The 14,901-nt window shown below is 42.2% G+C and overlaps 2 protein-coding genes across 3 annotated transcripts in view; one reads left to right on the forward strand and one right to left on the reverse strand.

The window, feature by feature from the left end:
* The window catches only part of ALKBH2 (alkB homolog 2, alpha-ketoglutarate dependent dioxygenase), a 22,213-nt gene extending 16,745 nt beyond the window's left edge, over positions 1-5,468 (reverse strand). Inside the window, exons 1-3 of one of the 2 annotated variants that reach the window (XM_088457255.1) lie at positions 5,413-5,468; positions 922-1,310; positions 324-522 (exon numbers count right to left, since the gene is read on the reverse strand). In XM_088457255.1, coding sequence (XP_088313381.1) covers positions 324-522; positions 922-1,192 — 470 coding nt within the window. In that variant the 5' untranslated portion in view covers positions 1,193-1,310; positions 5,413-5,468. Of the gene's footprint in view, positions 1-323; positions 523-921; positions 1,311-5,176; positions 5,355-5,412 lie in introns of those variants that run through there. The other variant, XM_088457254.1, reaches the window with a different exon arrangement.
* On the forward strand, positions 4,773-13,669 carry UNG (uracil DNA glycosylase). The gene is made up of 7 exons (XM_088457256.1): positions 4,773-4,959; positions 5,683-5,895; positions 8,461-8,556; positions 9,917-10,014; positions 11,190-11,278; positions 11,971-12,149; positions 12,641-13,669. The coding sequence occupies exons 1-7, from the start codon at positions 4,852-4,854 to the stop codon at positions 12,779-12,781; spliced, it is 924 nt and encodes a 307-aa protein (XP_088313382.1). The 5' UTR covers positions 4,773-4,851; the 3' UTR covers positions 12,782-13,669.
* Positions 13,670-14,901: the final 1,232 nt, after the last annotated feature.

Genomic DNA, 14,901 nt, shown 5'->3' on the forward strand with positions numbered 1-14,901 from the left:
AGCTCAAAAATCATAAATTGTGATGGGACCCAGAAATTGTGGAGTAGGAGCCCAATTTTTTAAAGTGAGGGGTCCCTGAGACCCACTTTTATTTTGCTCAGCAAAATCACTGATCAAGTACATTCAATAAAATGATAAGTTGCTATGGGTAACTTCTCCACCAGTCCACGTATTCACTCTTTACATTGCTTAATACATTCTCCCCAATGGTGGTGACTGTATAATTAACAATTACCATTGTGTGGATTAGTGTAGTAAAGGCTTACAATTTCAACATCATAAATAGATGCATCAAATCTGTAATTAGCTTTACTTTACTGTACCTGTTAATAAGAACAAAGTTGAAAACGTGTCCTGTAGCGGACTTTACTCTCTCCCTTATAAGGTCCAGGAGTGGAATCCAGGGCTTGGGAGACAAGGTGATGCCAGAAAATGTATAAGTTAATCCTGCATCTCCGAACGTCACTTGCTTTCTGGGAACATTATGCCATTTTCCAAATACTTGAACTTTACTCATATCCTCTGTAAATATATGATTTAATTCCATAGTGAATGAATACTAAAACCAACTACTGTACTTCAAAAAATATTATGGTATTAAAATGTAAGTAGACAAATAACGAACTTTACTGCTTTGCAAGGAAATAAAAATAAGAGCACAAAAAAAAATAAAAGTTACTACTAGTGCTATTATCTATTTTGTCAAAAATAGAATAATAAACAAACCAAACCACACAATACAAACTAAAAATGATGGAAACAGGAGTTAAAGTTGGACCAATTTCATACAACTCTGAATAGCCCTACGTGGCTAAACTGATAAAAGGCAGTACCTGAGCTTTGAAGCAAACTGGGTGGCAAATACATGATATCATATATAAGATATGGATACCTGACGACAGAGGTGGCCAAAACATTTACCTGAAAAATACACAATTTCCCTTTCAAGCTGCAGAAGAATCTCATTTGCTTCAGTCTTGCTGAATAGAGAAGTGTAATCACAGCTCAGGTTATCTGCCCGGATTCTCCTCCACACATGGCTCTGTTCCTGTAACGGTCCAGCTTCATCATCATGCCTACTCTTCTTCTTCATCAGCCCTTCTTCAGAACCGCTGTCTGAGTGTCCTGCACATTCTTCTGTATGACTCCTTTTGCTTCTCATTTCATTTTTTTTAATAACAAATTTATCCATTGCTTTCAAACATTACATGAAACAATGTACTTATCCAGATAACAGTTGAAGGTAACTTTCTGGTGAAATGCCAGAATACAGCTCTCAAGGTTCCATTTTTATTTTCTGTGATGTGAGTCTACAAAACAAAAAGTGGCAATTGTTCTTATTTGCACATGAATTCAGCCTTTTACTGCTCTATCAATATAAAGAATATGCTAAGGTACTTCTGTCAGGGGGAGGGGTTATCAGAATCACCAGTTATTGAAAAAGGAATGTCACTACCATGAAATAAATATTGCACACATCGGTTATAAACTTGATACTGTGGTGATTTGACTGAGTGTAACCAGTGGGTTAAATAATTATTTCTACATAGGCATATAAGTTGTATCACATGTACCCTTGCTGGGCCCCATGAAGGTTTGAATAGGACATTGTATTCATGTAGTTCTAGTCTATGCATAGACTGGTCAGATCACCTTTAGTGTCAGACAAGACATATATTGAGAGGCCCAACTTGTACCTGTCATTAGCAGAGATGTATAATGAGCCCTTCATACCTTATATGGTGTTACTAGCAGCTAGCCACATTCCAGTGGGGTGACCATTGTTAAATGTGTAGAGACTCTAAGCATTATGGGTTACTGATAGTGATGTCCATATTCTACACAAAGGGGCTTTGAAACAGAGTGTAACTGCAGACATTTTAGGACATGTCATAACTGTATCTCTTTGTCCTGAGTATATGTTAGTGCTTACAGAGCATGTGCAAGAGATAAGAATGGTCCATGCTATGCTGTACCAATCAGTGCTTGACATCCAGTAATATGGGCTTAATATACGGAAAGCCAACACCCATACTATGGTGTATAAATCTAGAACTAGCTCTTCGGCTCGTGCATGGACTTGAGACTGCAGTAGAGTGCCTGCAATGTAAATTGGAAGATCTGAGCATTAAAATAAGGGCTCCCCAGATGAAAATGAACTACATCTTATGTTTCTCTAACTTGGGCTTCCAGTGTGTGTTTCTCCGAGTACCAATATAAGAAATTGACTAAATTTTAAACAACAGTTTTCAGAGGGCTCCATTTTTTTATTTTCCCTGGGCGCCATCAGTTCTAGTTACGCCTCTAGCAGCAGTTGTTAAAGTGTACACAGGGCCTGATTCAGCTAGGATCGCAGTTGCTAATACGCACGCAATCGACCGATTGTTTCGCACTGCACATGCATACGCATCACAGTGCCATAGCGTGCGGTGAAGTTAGCAGTTCCTGAATGAGGTCTGACCTGCCTTAACTGTGCGTATGGGTCCGATGTTACTCAATGTTACCGATTATTTTGCTATATTGCTAAAGTATACGGATGTAAGGAGGAGTGGGCGTCCTTATGGTAGGCTGCAATCACAATGCAAATGAAATTATTTGCACATCACCGCTGATATTAGCAACTGCATTGCGTGAGTGTTAGCAGAATAGAGATCCTTGCTGAATCAGCTACTGGATGCTCAAGCACAACAGTTAGTGGACAGATTTGTTCATTGCTGCAACAGTGCATCAAATTATACATAATATGAACCATGGACAAATTCAGATGGCCTCTCAACATACCGTACACCACACATTACATTGTATGGTTTAAAGATGCTGAAGGCCTGACCGTTTCCATTGCTATCTGCTGCAAACACTATTTTAATTACACCGTGCAGATGGTAGGGTGAGGATATTAAGACAACAGTACAAAAGCATGGAGCCTTCTTGCATTATCATGACCCTTAAGGCTGGCAGAGGCAACGTTATGGTATGGGGCATATTTTCATGGAAGTGTCTGGGTCCTTTGATTCCTGTGGACAGTTAGTAGAATCTCTGTCTAGAAGAATTCAAGCCGAATTAAGGGTAAAAGGTGGCCCAACAAAGTACTAATCCGGTGTTAATAATTTGACCTTGGATGCACTCAGTATCATGGCGTGCGGGATGCCAGTACTTAGAATCCCAGCGCCGGAATCCTGAGACCTGTCAGAATCCAGGCGCCGGCATCCTGAAGGTAAGTAGCGGGGTTAGGGGTAGGCACTAGGGGGAGGGTTTGTCAGGATTCAGCTTGGGATCGGCTGTTACCGCGGCGCCGACTTCCTGACTAGCGAGCGCGGTCAGATGTCAGGTGCAGCGGTGGGTGACACGCTGAGTATTCTCCCCGGGACCCAGGTGACTTCCACTCAATTCTCCATATCGGCGTTTATGCCGATGGGCTATTATGTCGACCCCCCCAACATGACCCATTCCACCAAGTACAAAATGCTCTGCTCCTGGACTTCCCACCTAATTTCTGATTGCAGCCACCTGCGTTTAAACAACTTTCTCATCAATTAACTAGTTCAACACAGGTGACTGCAATCATACATTAGGTGGGAGTTTAAGGAGCAGAGCATTTTGTACCTTGTGGAATGGGTCATGTTGGAGGGTAGGTATGTCATGTGCATGTGTGACTGTCAGTCTCAGCAGGTGCATTACTGTTTAACCTGGCCAAGACCCAGCAGTGCCAGCAAGGCTTAGCTGAAGCCAGAAATGCTGCTGTCGGGCCCCCTTTGTTGGCAATGGGGACCGCACTGAGAGAACCATGCAGTGACAAACAGCTGTAATCTTAAGATAGGTACACATTAGATCAGTGTTTCTCAAACTCGGTCCTCAGGACCACACACAGGTCACGTTTTGCAGGTCACCCAGCAGATGCACAGGTGTAATCATTACTCACCGACACATTTTAAAAGGTCCACAGGTGGAGCTAATTATTTCACTTGATTCAGTGTGGAGACATGGAAAACATGCACTGTTTGGGGGTCCTGAGGACCGAGTTTGGGAACCTGTGCATTAGATGATGTCTAGTGTGTACTGTCCTAGTTAGCGACGGCACCTGGCGGGGTGCCGGCATCGGCATGTAGCGTGGCCCTCTCTAACGATGTCACCCATCGGACCTGCTGCTGACGATGCGCGGGAGTGCGTATCGTCAGTGACATAGAATGTACACACTGGACGATATGTCGTCTGATCCATATATTGTCTATGTGTCTGTAGAGTAAAGGGGCCTATCCATTAGACGACTTTTTGAACGATCCGACCAAAACCAGGTTTTGGTCGCATCGTTCAGAAAGTCATCTAATGGATAGCCAGCAAGGACCAGCGATGCGCATGCACGCTGGGTGCTTGCCGACGCCGACTATCTGTTGAACCTGCTGGTCAAGGTGCGTACACACTGGGTGATTAGGAAAGACAGTACGATTACGACATCGTAATTTTACCGCCGTTGCTGGTCCCCTGTAGTGCCTTCACTGAACGATCAGTTGTTCAGTGTAGGCACCCTCCTTCAATTCCATCGCCTGCCTGTTCAGGCGATGGACAATATCGGGAATGTCCAGCGGGAGAACGCATTGCTGGTTGTTTCCGACATTATAGTACACGATTACTGAGCGATTATCGTAATCGATCACGATGTCGTAATTGTACAATCGCTCAGTAAAACCCAGTGTGTACGCACCTTGTGAGAAGAGCCAGTTACCATGGCAGCCGGGGCAGAGGTCCCACCCCTTAGAAGGCAGTGCCGCCGAAGTGTGTGAATTTTGGCGCCAGTCCGCCCCTAGTATCACGGCTGTAGTAACCGGCACACTGAGCTCCTGCAGGCGGGGGAATATGATCGGGCAGAAAACCATCAGCTCGTTTTTTACACCTGTCTCCAAAAAGAGATCGGCCCCGGCCTCTCCCCACACATGGGCTGGAGCCGAGGGGGGCAGCGGAGAGGTACAGCCTGGCTAGCCGGGTCATTCTTCCAGTTCTGCTTGTATGCTGCGCCCGGGAAGGGGGACCTGCTTACTTGCTTGACCTGTGCTGATGTTGCACAGTATATGTACAGTGAGGGGTTCTGCTGTTGCACAGTATATGTACAGGGGTGCTCAGACTTCCATAGACGGGCAGCTGTAGATGTCGGGCGTAATTCAGTAGTAAGGGGCATTATTACCTCCTATCCCGGCTTCTCACCACACGGAGACCAGGTGGGCTAACAGGCGGCTGCTGGTGTGTTTATGTGTGCGGGACCTTCCTGCTGTACGTATGGGGAGACACTGCGCCGCCATTCATTCCCTGCTCTTGCTCAATCCCGCTCACCTCCATGTTCTTTCCCCCCCCCCCCCATGGCCTGAGAGAGCCAATCATTGCCCAATATACGGCCGGGGGGCGGCATCAAACACCACTTACTTTTTACCGCGAAAATGCAGCATGTTCCTCCGTGCCCCGGCTAGTGTACTACTGTGTACGGCCACACGGGGGAGCAGCAGCAAATGTACTCACTTGAGGACAGGGCTCCCCCCGTTTGTACAGTTCTTTTGCATAAATGATTAGGTGCATTGGCTTGTATAAACCGTAATGATAATATCCATGATATGTAACATGAGGGCTGTACAGGGTCACATGGTAGCTAACAGTATAAGGTATGTAATCCGGCCGTTCTCCTGTTGTGATCACCAGACTACTCCCGTGAAAAAGAGCAGGCCGTCAGAGGAGGGAGATGACGGCCGCAGGGTGATATCGCCTCCACTAAGCCCTGAACAAATTGATCGCATACAGAAGAACAAGGCAGCAGCGCTACAGAAGCTTGCAGCCCGCTATGCCCCAGAAGGGGTTGGGGAGAGCTGGAGGCAGGAACTGCTTTCGGAGTTTACCAAGCCCTACTTCGTGAAGGTAAAGTCAGGCCACGACGTGGTATACACTATACAGATATTTTTATTTTAAAATCTGCTTAGTCCAGAAAGCAGGATTTAGGTAATGGTAAATAAAAATTGTGTAGCCACTCTTATCCTTTCCACTGATATTTGAACCAGTACATAATAATTAGGGATGAACATCGTTGGCTATAAAACATCGATGGCAGATTAAGAGCAGGGATGACAATGTGATGTGGACGGTAGGGGACCCTCGCTGGTGGTTATGGGCAGAGCTAGGTTCCGTGTCCTGACGCCAAGTAAAAACATCGGAGAGCTCTCTACCATCGATGGCAAACGATCTACCATCGGGAGGTTAACAGTCGGTGGTCGGACCCTACACAAAGGTATGGCACCTGGTGGCAGTGCAAACATACAGGAGAGGTGTATATTTCATATTCTATGCAAGTGGTAGGAAAGGCCGTTGGTGCGTTAACCATTGATGGTACCATTAGTCATTAACCTCTATGGTCTCGCCCAGCCTTGCGTCATTAACCTCTATGGTCTCGCCCGGCCTTGCTTTATCACCAGGCTAATCAGAGGTGGGGGTGAGGCATTGCGTCATCAGGGGAGGGGCTAGTTTTGACGCCCAGGAGAAGGTGGGCTCTGCCATTGATGGAGAACCATTGGATCTCCACTATCAATCGAAAAATCATTGAACATTGGTTTTTAATCAGAGATGGTGGTTAACCATCGATGGTTTATGGCCATCCCTACTCTGTGTTCTCAATTGCTGCTTAGTTTAGTAGTATACAAATTCTGTTTTGTTGGTGTTTAAAAATCTAGTGGGAATATTGATGCTCCTCTACAAGGTTTTTTTTTTTTAGGGGTTGCTTATAGCTGTTTGCAAAAGGTTATAGTAAAATGCACACAAGGCCATTGTAGCTTGATTAGGCAGGGATCAAGCATAGCCTCTACTCTTTGCTGGTTCCAACCTTGCTGGGTTTAGGTAACACCTTGCATGCTGATGTATTACCTAGCTTTTTTTTCAATGGTTTGTTGCAATCAGTGGCAGCCTGTCAGCGAATATTTGTTTATTGCCCGCAAAAGCAGCGACTCTGAGCTTATTCCCGCCCCTGAGTTATGCCAAGCCCTGCTTCCAAAGCATAATTGGTCCGCAGTGCCCCCAATAGGAATGGCTGTTGCTGGGAGCAAACCATTGATTGTTCAGTCAGTGGTTTCATGAAGTCAATGTTAATTCCTGTGGTGTGAGTAAATAAAAATATTTAAATATGGAAGAAAATACCAGATATGACTTTGCATGTATTTGTACTTGGGACAGGGGAATTTGTCAAACTATTTTCGAAGTTAACATCCGAGGACCTGAAAGTACTAGCGTTGAAGATATGTTTTACATGGTGGCCTATAGTAGGGATCGGTCTGCAGTAACCCAGGGGGGGACCTTAAAGATGTTAAGGCCCCCATACATCTGTGACGGATCGTCGCGATCCTGCAACATGGCATCATAGGATCGCTGAACTCCAACATGTTGGATTTCACAGATATGTCGATCACTATCAAAAAATTATCGTGATTGGTAGTTCTGTGAAATTTAACATGTAGAATTTCACCAGTCCTGTGACGTATCGCTGAACATCGATGGCTGCTGGTTGGCATTTCCGACCTGCAAATCGGTGTTTCCCTGATCTGTCGCAGATGTATGGGGACCTTTTAAGGTGCCTACACACTAGATATAATATATTACACGATTTGCCCGATTTCGACGCATCAGAACGCCAAATCGTGTAAAATATGTCCAAATCGTGAGTGTTCAATTACGATGCACGTACCCGCTGGTTGTACATCGCATCTTCAGATCTTGCCTGCTGCAGGTAAGACTTGCCAATCTCATACACGTTTTGGTGCAATAGATAGATTTTGTGCAAGATAGATCTTTAGTCAGATTGGACACTTTTTTTTTTTTTTTTTTTTTTCTTTTAGCACCATATCGTGTCCTGGAGAGCCTGGGAGCTGCCGGGGAGAGCAAGGGAAATTGCTCACAATATAGCATTGTGAGCACATCGCCTAGTGTGTAGGCACCTTAAAGGTGCCTACACATGTAACAATATTTTGAACGATTTGTCATTAACGACGTCGTTGTCGTCCAATCGTTCAAAAAATCGTTCAGTTTCTGAGTTATAACGATTAACGAAAATTGTTCAAGCGCGCTCCCGTTTGTAGTTCATTTCAGACTGTCCAACATAACGATTAAGTGGTTTCAGGTGCTTATTTTAAATTGCAACACATTATTGTTTTGCAGTTGAAACTGTTGGTGATTGGTTCAGCAGCTTTGTCTGTTGTTGGAACCTGCAGTTGAAAGATTGCCACACATTCAAAAAAAGTTATCTGTCAAAACCAGTTAACCAATGCTATTTGATGATGATCCTATCAAATGGGATTATGACCTGGGGATTATTGGCTACTTGCCCTATATCTTTTCTGGTATTTTAGGTATTTAAAAGCAGCAACTTAATTCTGTGATGCATGTGTTTGTTATATAAAGGTATGTGCAACACATCCTACGTTTTTTATTTTTTCATTATAGCTGACTAGTTTTATCTCAGAAGAACGAAAACGATACACTGTGTACCCTCCTCCATATCAGGTGTTTACATGGACACAGATGTGCAACATTACAGATGTAAGTAGCTGTTTTCTTTTGCCTATTTTATAGAAACTTAGAGCAGTATCTAATTGGCCTGGAACATTGTTTGGGCGTGAATTGATCCCCGTGAACGTCAAAAAACTGGGATTTTTCGCCGATTATCCACAATTTTCGCCAATGTTTTTTATCACCCTATCCTATTTCAGTCAAAATAATAGGATAGTTCTCCCGAAAACACATATGAGCTGCGAAAAGCTCGCGGCACTTATCGTGGATTATTTTTCGGGACACATAAGGTCCCGAAAGAAAAACCCTAATAAGTGCCGGCATCTGGACGACTTCAGGTCTAATTGGATAGCCCCAATCGAGGTAATTAGCTGCGGTAATTTACCGCGGTTAATTCGATATTCCCCCCCCGTAGAATTTTGGCAGCAGGTAAAAACCACTTGGCCCATTTAGTCTGCCCCTTTTTTAACTTTTGGTAACCTCAAGCCTATGTGATCCTCAGTTCTTTGTAAGGAAATTCTTATGCCTATCCCAAGCATGTTTAAATTGCTCTACCGTATTAGTCTCTACCACCTCTGATGGGAGGCTATTACACTTATCCACTGCCCTTTCCGTGAAGTACATTTTCCTCATTTCATTTGAATCTACTTCCCTCCAGGCTTAATGCATGTCCTCGTGTTCTAGTTCTTCTCTTCTTTTGAAGAATGTTTCCCTCCTTGTTATACCTTGATATCAGGGTTGCATAAAATATTGGATTTAAAAAAAAATAAAACTGATTTATTTGATTTAAATCAGATTTTTTGGATTTAAATAGGATTTTTTTTTTTTTTTTTAAAGTAAATGTTTTAACCTTTTAAACACTTATTTAAAAAACAATTTTACTAAAAAATCCTATTTAAATTCAAAAAATTCGTTGTTTTTTTTTATTTAAAAAAAATCCAATTTTATGCAACCCTGCTTTTGATATATTTTGAAAGTTTCTATCATGTCCCCCCTTTCCCTTATTAAGATCTTTTAGGTCTTACCTAGTAAGTTTTGTGATGTAGGCCATGTACCATTTTAGTTGCCCTTCTTTGTACAGTCTCTTTATGACCTACTATACAACTTTAAATCTTGCTACTCATGCCAACATGTTTGTAATTTGTGCAGTTTTTAAAATGGTTCTAGTTTTGAGAACCTTTCAGTGGATTTTCCATTAAAAAAAAAGAGGCATTTTAAAGTGGAATGCCAGTAAGAGCAACTTCTCAAATGCCAATTTTCCCATTGGTATAATTGTGTAAGTCCAATGATTAGAAGCCCAGTGGTTTTGTAACTTTTAGCCCTGTAAATGTTTGTTTTGTGTGTTTTCTTGATATTTCCAAATAAATGGATTGTTTAATATGTGTTTTAGGTTAAGGTTGTCATTTTGGGACAAGATCCTTACCATGGACCCAATCAGGCACATGGACTGTGTTTTAGTGTTCAGAAACCTGTACCACCTCCACCCAGGTACCACAATTTACTGCCTTGTACCACTTTTATAAAGGATTGTTTTATAAATGCCAACTGTCAAATCACTATTTGGATAAATTGTAATAAACCCATTTTACTGTCTTGTTTCCAGTTCCTATACACATGAATATCCTCTCTGTGGTAGTATGACTGTGATTTAGGAAAGCAAAATGGCTCCTGTTAAATTCCTGGGCCAGTGGCTTTTCTGGTCACAAACATTAAGATATTCATTAAGAAGCAGGCTGACAATTATTCCTGGTTAATTCACTGTATAAACCAGGGGTATTGAGCATGCAGCCGTCCTGCTGCTCTGGAATTACAAATCCCATCATGCCCTAAAACACTATTGCTATTATGGTATGCTAAAACTGTGGCAGGGCTTGCTGGGATTTTAGTTCCACAGTAGCTGGAGGGTCACATGTTCAACACCCATGGTGTACAACGTATTTGTGCGAAGTTGTTGTTTTTTTTGTTTTTTTTTTTTGTTTAAATGCAGAAAGTTGTGATTCATTTGCTTACCTCTGGGTCCAAAAAAAAAAAAAGACTGCAATAGATGAACTTCTGAATGGAGACAGAGACAATGGGTTAACCTCTACCCTTTGGAGACAGGGCAGTAATCTCATCCCCAATTTTGTTCTCGGATGCAGTGGCACGTTAGACCTCCAGTGGAGATTATTCAACTCTGCACCTCCGTTTTTTTTTTCCAGAGTTTGGCTTTTGTTTTAGAAGTATGTGTTTTCTTTAGTGCCATGGGTTTTTTTTTGTTTTGTTTTTTTTCTAGCATCTCCATTCAGTGTTGGTTTTTGTTTTTTATGTGAAAGATTTTCTGTTCGCTGTTGTATTGGCTTAGCCTATTTCACAGGTGACAGCTCTTCATGTTCAGGCAGTGAAAGATATTAATGAACCGCGGGAGTGCGCATCGTTGACGATATCTTGTATACACACTGGACAATATTGTGAATGATATCGTTATTATTCAATCGTTCACAATATTGGCCAGTGTGTACGCGGCTTAAGGCTTGATTCATGAATTTACGCCAGAATGTTGTGATCATCTTTACAACTTAAATTTGCACGTCAAAAAAAAAGTTTGAGACCTGCTGGTAACTCATCCCTATAGATTAATAGTACTGTGTAAATTTTTGTATTCAATTGTGATGTGACCTTTCCAGTCTTGAAAACATGTACAAGGAGCTGCAAACGGATATTGAGGATTTTGTACACCCAGGACATGGAGACCTAACTGGTTGGGCCAAACAAGGTAATAACTGATCCAAATTCTGTCTAGTAAGTTCTGTTATGATCTACAAGTCCATTATTCGTATGGTACAGTTTATCAGGTGTATATATTAATGTTATGATGCATGAATGGTAATATGATTGAACCACTAATTACACAGTTTTAGAGAATAGAGGACCTCCAGAATGCAATTCCAGTTATTTCCATTCACCAACTGATTCCTCTTCATATATCTGACTCCAGAGATTTCTACTCTTTGATTTACCCCTGACCTGTGCCTCTACTCTGATGCCAATCTCACTCATGCCTCCAAATCTCTTCCTGTGCCACAACCCAATTATGGATCTTCCCATCCTGACAATCATTCAATCTCTTTACAAACCTTTCAGCACTATAACCCATTGCACCCCCAACTAATACTACATCTAGGCTTTCTATCACTCACACTCTGACGGCTAGATTTGCTACTCTTTAACCGATAGATTTAAAGCGACTACAGAAATAAATGCTAAAGCAGCTTTGACAAACTGCTGAATAGTAAATCTACATCAGAGTCCCACTAGGTCACCTGTATCCTCCATGTAGAATGTAAGCCACCTCACATCTGCGCCTCCTTTGTCAGCCTTGCATGTACTTCTGTTTTATGTATGACTTGTTGCTGCAGAGTTTTGTGGTGCCTTACAAATGTTGGTTTTTCATATGACTGCTCACAGGGGTTCTTCTGTTAAATGCGGTGCTGACTGTCCGGGCACACAATGCCAATTCACATAAGGACCGAGGCTGGGAACAGTTTACAGACTCTGTCGTGTTCTGGCTTAACAAGAACCTCGACGGCTTGGTCTTCATGCTGTGGGGAGCCTATGCTCAGAAGAAAGGCATCGGTATTGACAGAGTAAGTTCCACTAAACCAGAAATGAGTGTGGTTATATAAAACTGAGTGCTTTAGAAAACGTCTGTTGACTTGTCAATGTTTGCTGGTAGAAAGTCGTCCTAAATTAAAGAACTAATGCACATGTTCATCTTTAAAATGTCCCTATACTTACTGCCAGGTGTGTTCTAAGCATGAATGTACATTTATAAAATGTCTTTGTTCGATTATATCAAGTGCTATCCTCCCTATAATTCCAGTGTGGCCCCATGTTTTAGATGGTGTGTAACCATTTAGTACTGACATAATAATCCAGAATACGTATCAAAAAGTTTTAAGTACGCTAGTTATAGTGATATTGGCCTATTAGTGGAGGTTGAGCTATAACCACGATTTACTTTTCAACTTAATTTTTGTTTGTTTGACATTTGTGGTTAGTGACCTTTTTGAAATTAAGCCAGAGCCATGTAAAATTTCCTCATACAATTTTTTTTTTTTTTTTTTCCCCCTTGCAGAAACGTCATCGTGTTCTGCAAACTGTTCATCCTTCCCCTCTCTCAGCACACAGAGGATTCTTTGGCTGCAGTCATTTCTCTAAAACAAACTCCTTTCTACGAGACTTGGGGAAAGAACCTATTGACTGGAAAGCCTTGTGATCTCAGGGAGCAGTAAGAAGAATCGCACAAAAAATTGTTCTCAACTTCACTGGAATATATAGTAATCTGCACAAGTGATAAATTTGTTACGGTCTGAATGGATCAGCACGGACTTTGTTGTGTGTCCCGATTTTAGTTTTCAGGCAAAACTTGAATACTTCACTTTAGCAGCTGTTAATGCTAATTGTTTAACTTTACAAAATTAGGTTTTCAGTTGAAACCATTATAGGGACCTGTCCATGAACACAAGATTGCAGCACAGAGATACTACATGTCAGGTTTTGAACAAGCATATCATTGTTGGGCATTAGCCTTGAGTTGAGTAAAGCACTTCTGTTTCCATGTCATAGTATAGTTGCCAATCGGTTATGAGGCTTTGCCAAAAAGCTGAATTCTTCGAAAAAAGATAATGGAGTAAATGGTTGAATGTGGAAATGCTGTTGTTTTGAAAACCAGGGATAAGTGTTTTATTTAGCAGAAAAGGGGTTAAAGCAATATCTAACCTTAGAATCGCCAATTTAAACTTTTCTGTTGTACAAACTGCGGGTATCTGCTACAATGTTTTAGTTGGGTTTCTTTCTGCTTATGTAAAATTCCGAACGGATGCAGCACCAAATAGGGATTACGCGAGTTTTGGATTTATTTTATAGCTCAAACAGATCTATTATGTGCACACTAACAATTTTTCTGCACAAATGATTTGTTCTCTAGATGTGCAGCCCTGGGATTTTGTGATCATTTCATGTTTTTTATTTTGTAGCCCTTCACGTGCATATGTATAATATACATAAAGATTGTACATATTGTAAACATGGGAAAGTGCAGTGTGTGTATAAGCTTATAATGTATTCAGTTTTTGTAATAAATACACTATTTTTATTTATGAAACACCATGTATACAGTGTTTCTTCATTCAGAACAAAATACTTTTCCTATGTGGAAAAACAATACTGTGAAAAATGACACTGTCTGTACTGATCAGCCATATCCTTAAAACCACTGATAATGTTATTCTCTTCACCTATCTCGTTGGAATGTAAGCTGTCTATATTAGGCAGCAAGTGAACACTCAGGTCTTGCCAATTTTTCCTCCTTTTTCAACACAAATTTCAAGTGTAAGAATCTGAGTGACTTTGACCAGGGCCAATGTGATGGCTAGACAACTGGGTCAGAGCATCTCGAAAATGGCATGTCTTGTGGGGTAATCCTGGTATGCAGTGGTTAGTATCTGCCAAAAGTGGTCCAAGGAAGGACGACCGGTGACAGGGTCATAGGCGCCCAAAGCTCATTGAAGGGCGGTGGGGGGGCGAAGGCTAGTCTAGTCCAATCTCTCAGAAGAGCTACTGTAGCACAAACTACTGAAATGCTGGCTGTGATAGAAAGGCTTGCTGCGTAGCCGCGGACAGGTCATTGTGCCCATGCTGACCCTTTGCCAGTGCTGCTATAAGTGGGCACGTGAGAGTCAGAACTGGAACCTGGAGCAAGGAAAGAAGACTGCCTGGTCTGATGAATGAAGTTTTCTGTCAGGGCTGCCATCAGGGTGGTACAGCCAGTACTAATGGTGGTGGGCCTGCAGCACACAGATGATCCTGCCTGCAAACTGCTGCTTAGTCACAGGCAGATCACTAGTTTGCTGCTGGGATCATCAGCGTGCTGCCAGCCCCCCTGTTGACAATAACAGCAGTGAGTGTCTCCTCCCATCTCCAAGGCCGCATCTGAGGGAGTCTATACTGCGTGATGCCAGCCCCAGTTGGAACTGTCTGAACAGCAGCAGCGTTCTGCACTACATACCAGCTATCATCGCTGTGCCCGGCGCCCTCTTGTGTAATTTATACACAGGTGTGTGCAGCTGCCGAGCCAGGAGGAGACTATTCCTGTATGAGCAGTGATGCATAGTATATATATTTCTTGTTAGTACAGGTAGGATGCGATTGATGTCTAAACTGCTATTTTGGTTTGGTAATTATTGATCTCCTGTAATTGTGGGGAGGGTAACTAATTATTAGTAATCTGGTTCACATTCTGCTCTGTAGTGGGATACTGTAGACTTCCATGTACAGATTATTGTGTGTGATATGCTTTGTGAAACTAATCCAGCTGTCGTTGGGCAAAGCCTGGTG

The sequence above is a fragment of the Taudactylus pleione genome, unplaced genomic scaffold (genome assembly GCF_031769625.1).
Source record: "Taudactylus pleione unplaced genomic scaffold, aTauple2 ptg000749l, whole genome shotgun sequence".
NCBI classification, from domain to species: Eukaryota; Metazoa; Chordata; class Amphibia; order Anura; family Myobatrachidae; genus Taudactylus; species Taudactylus pleione.

Coding starts and splice junctions, on each gene's coding strand:
- UNG (XM_088457256.1), top strand. CDS start 4,852: ATGATCGGGCAGAAAACCATCAGCTCGTTTTTTACACCTGTCTCCAAA. Junction 4,960..5,682: donor CCGAGGGGGGCAGCGGAGAG/GTACAGCCTGGC, acceptor TGTGATCACCAG/ACTACTCCCGTGAAAAAGAG. Junction 11,279..11,970: donor AACTGGTTGGGCCAAACAAG/GTAATAACTGAT, acceptor GACTGCTCACAG/GGGTTCTTCTGTTAAATGCG.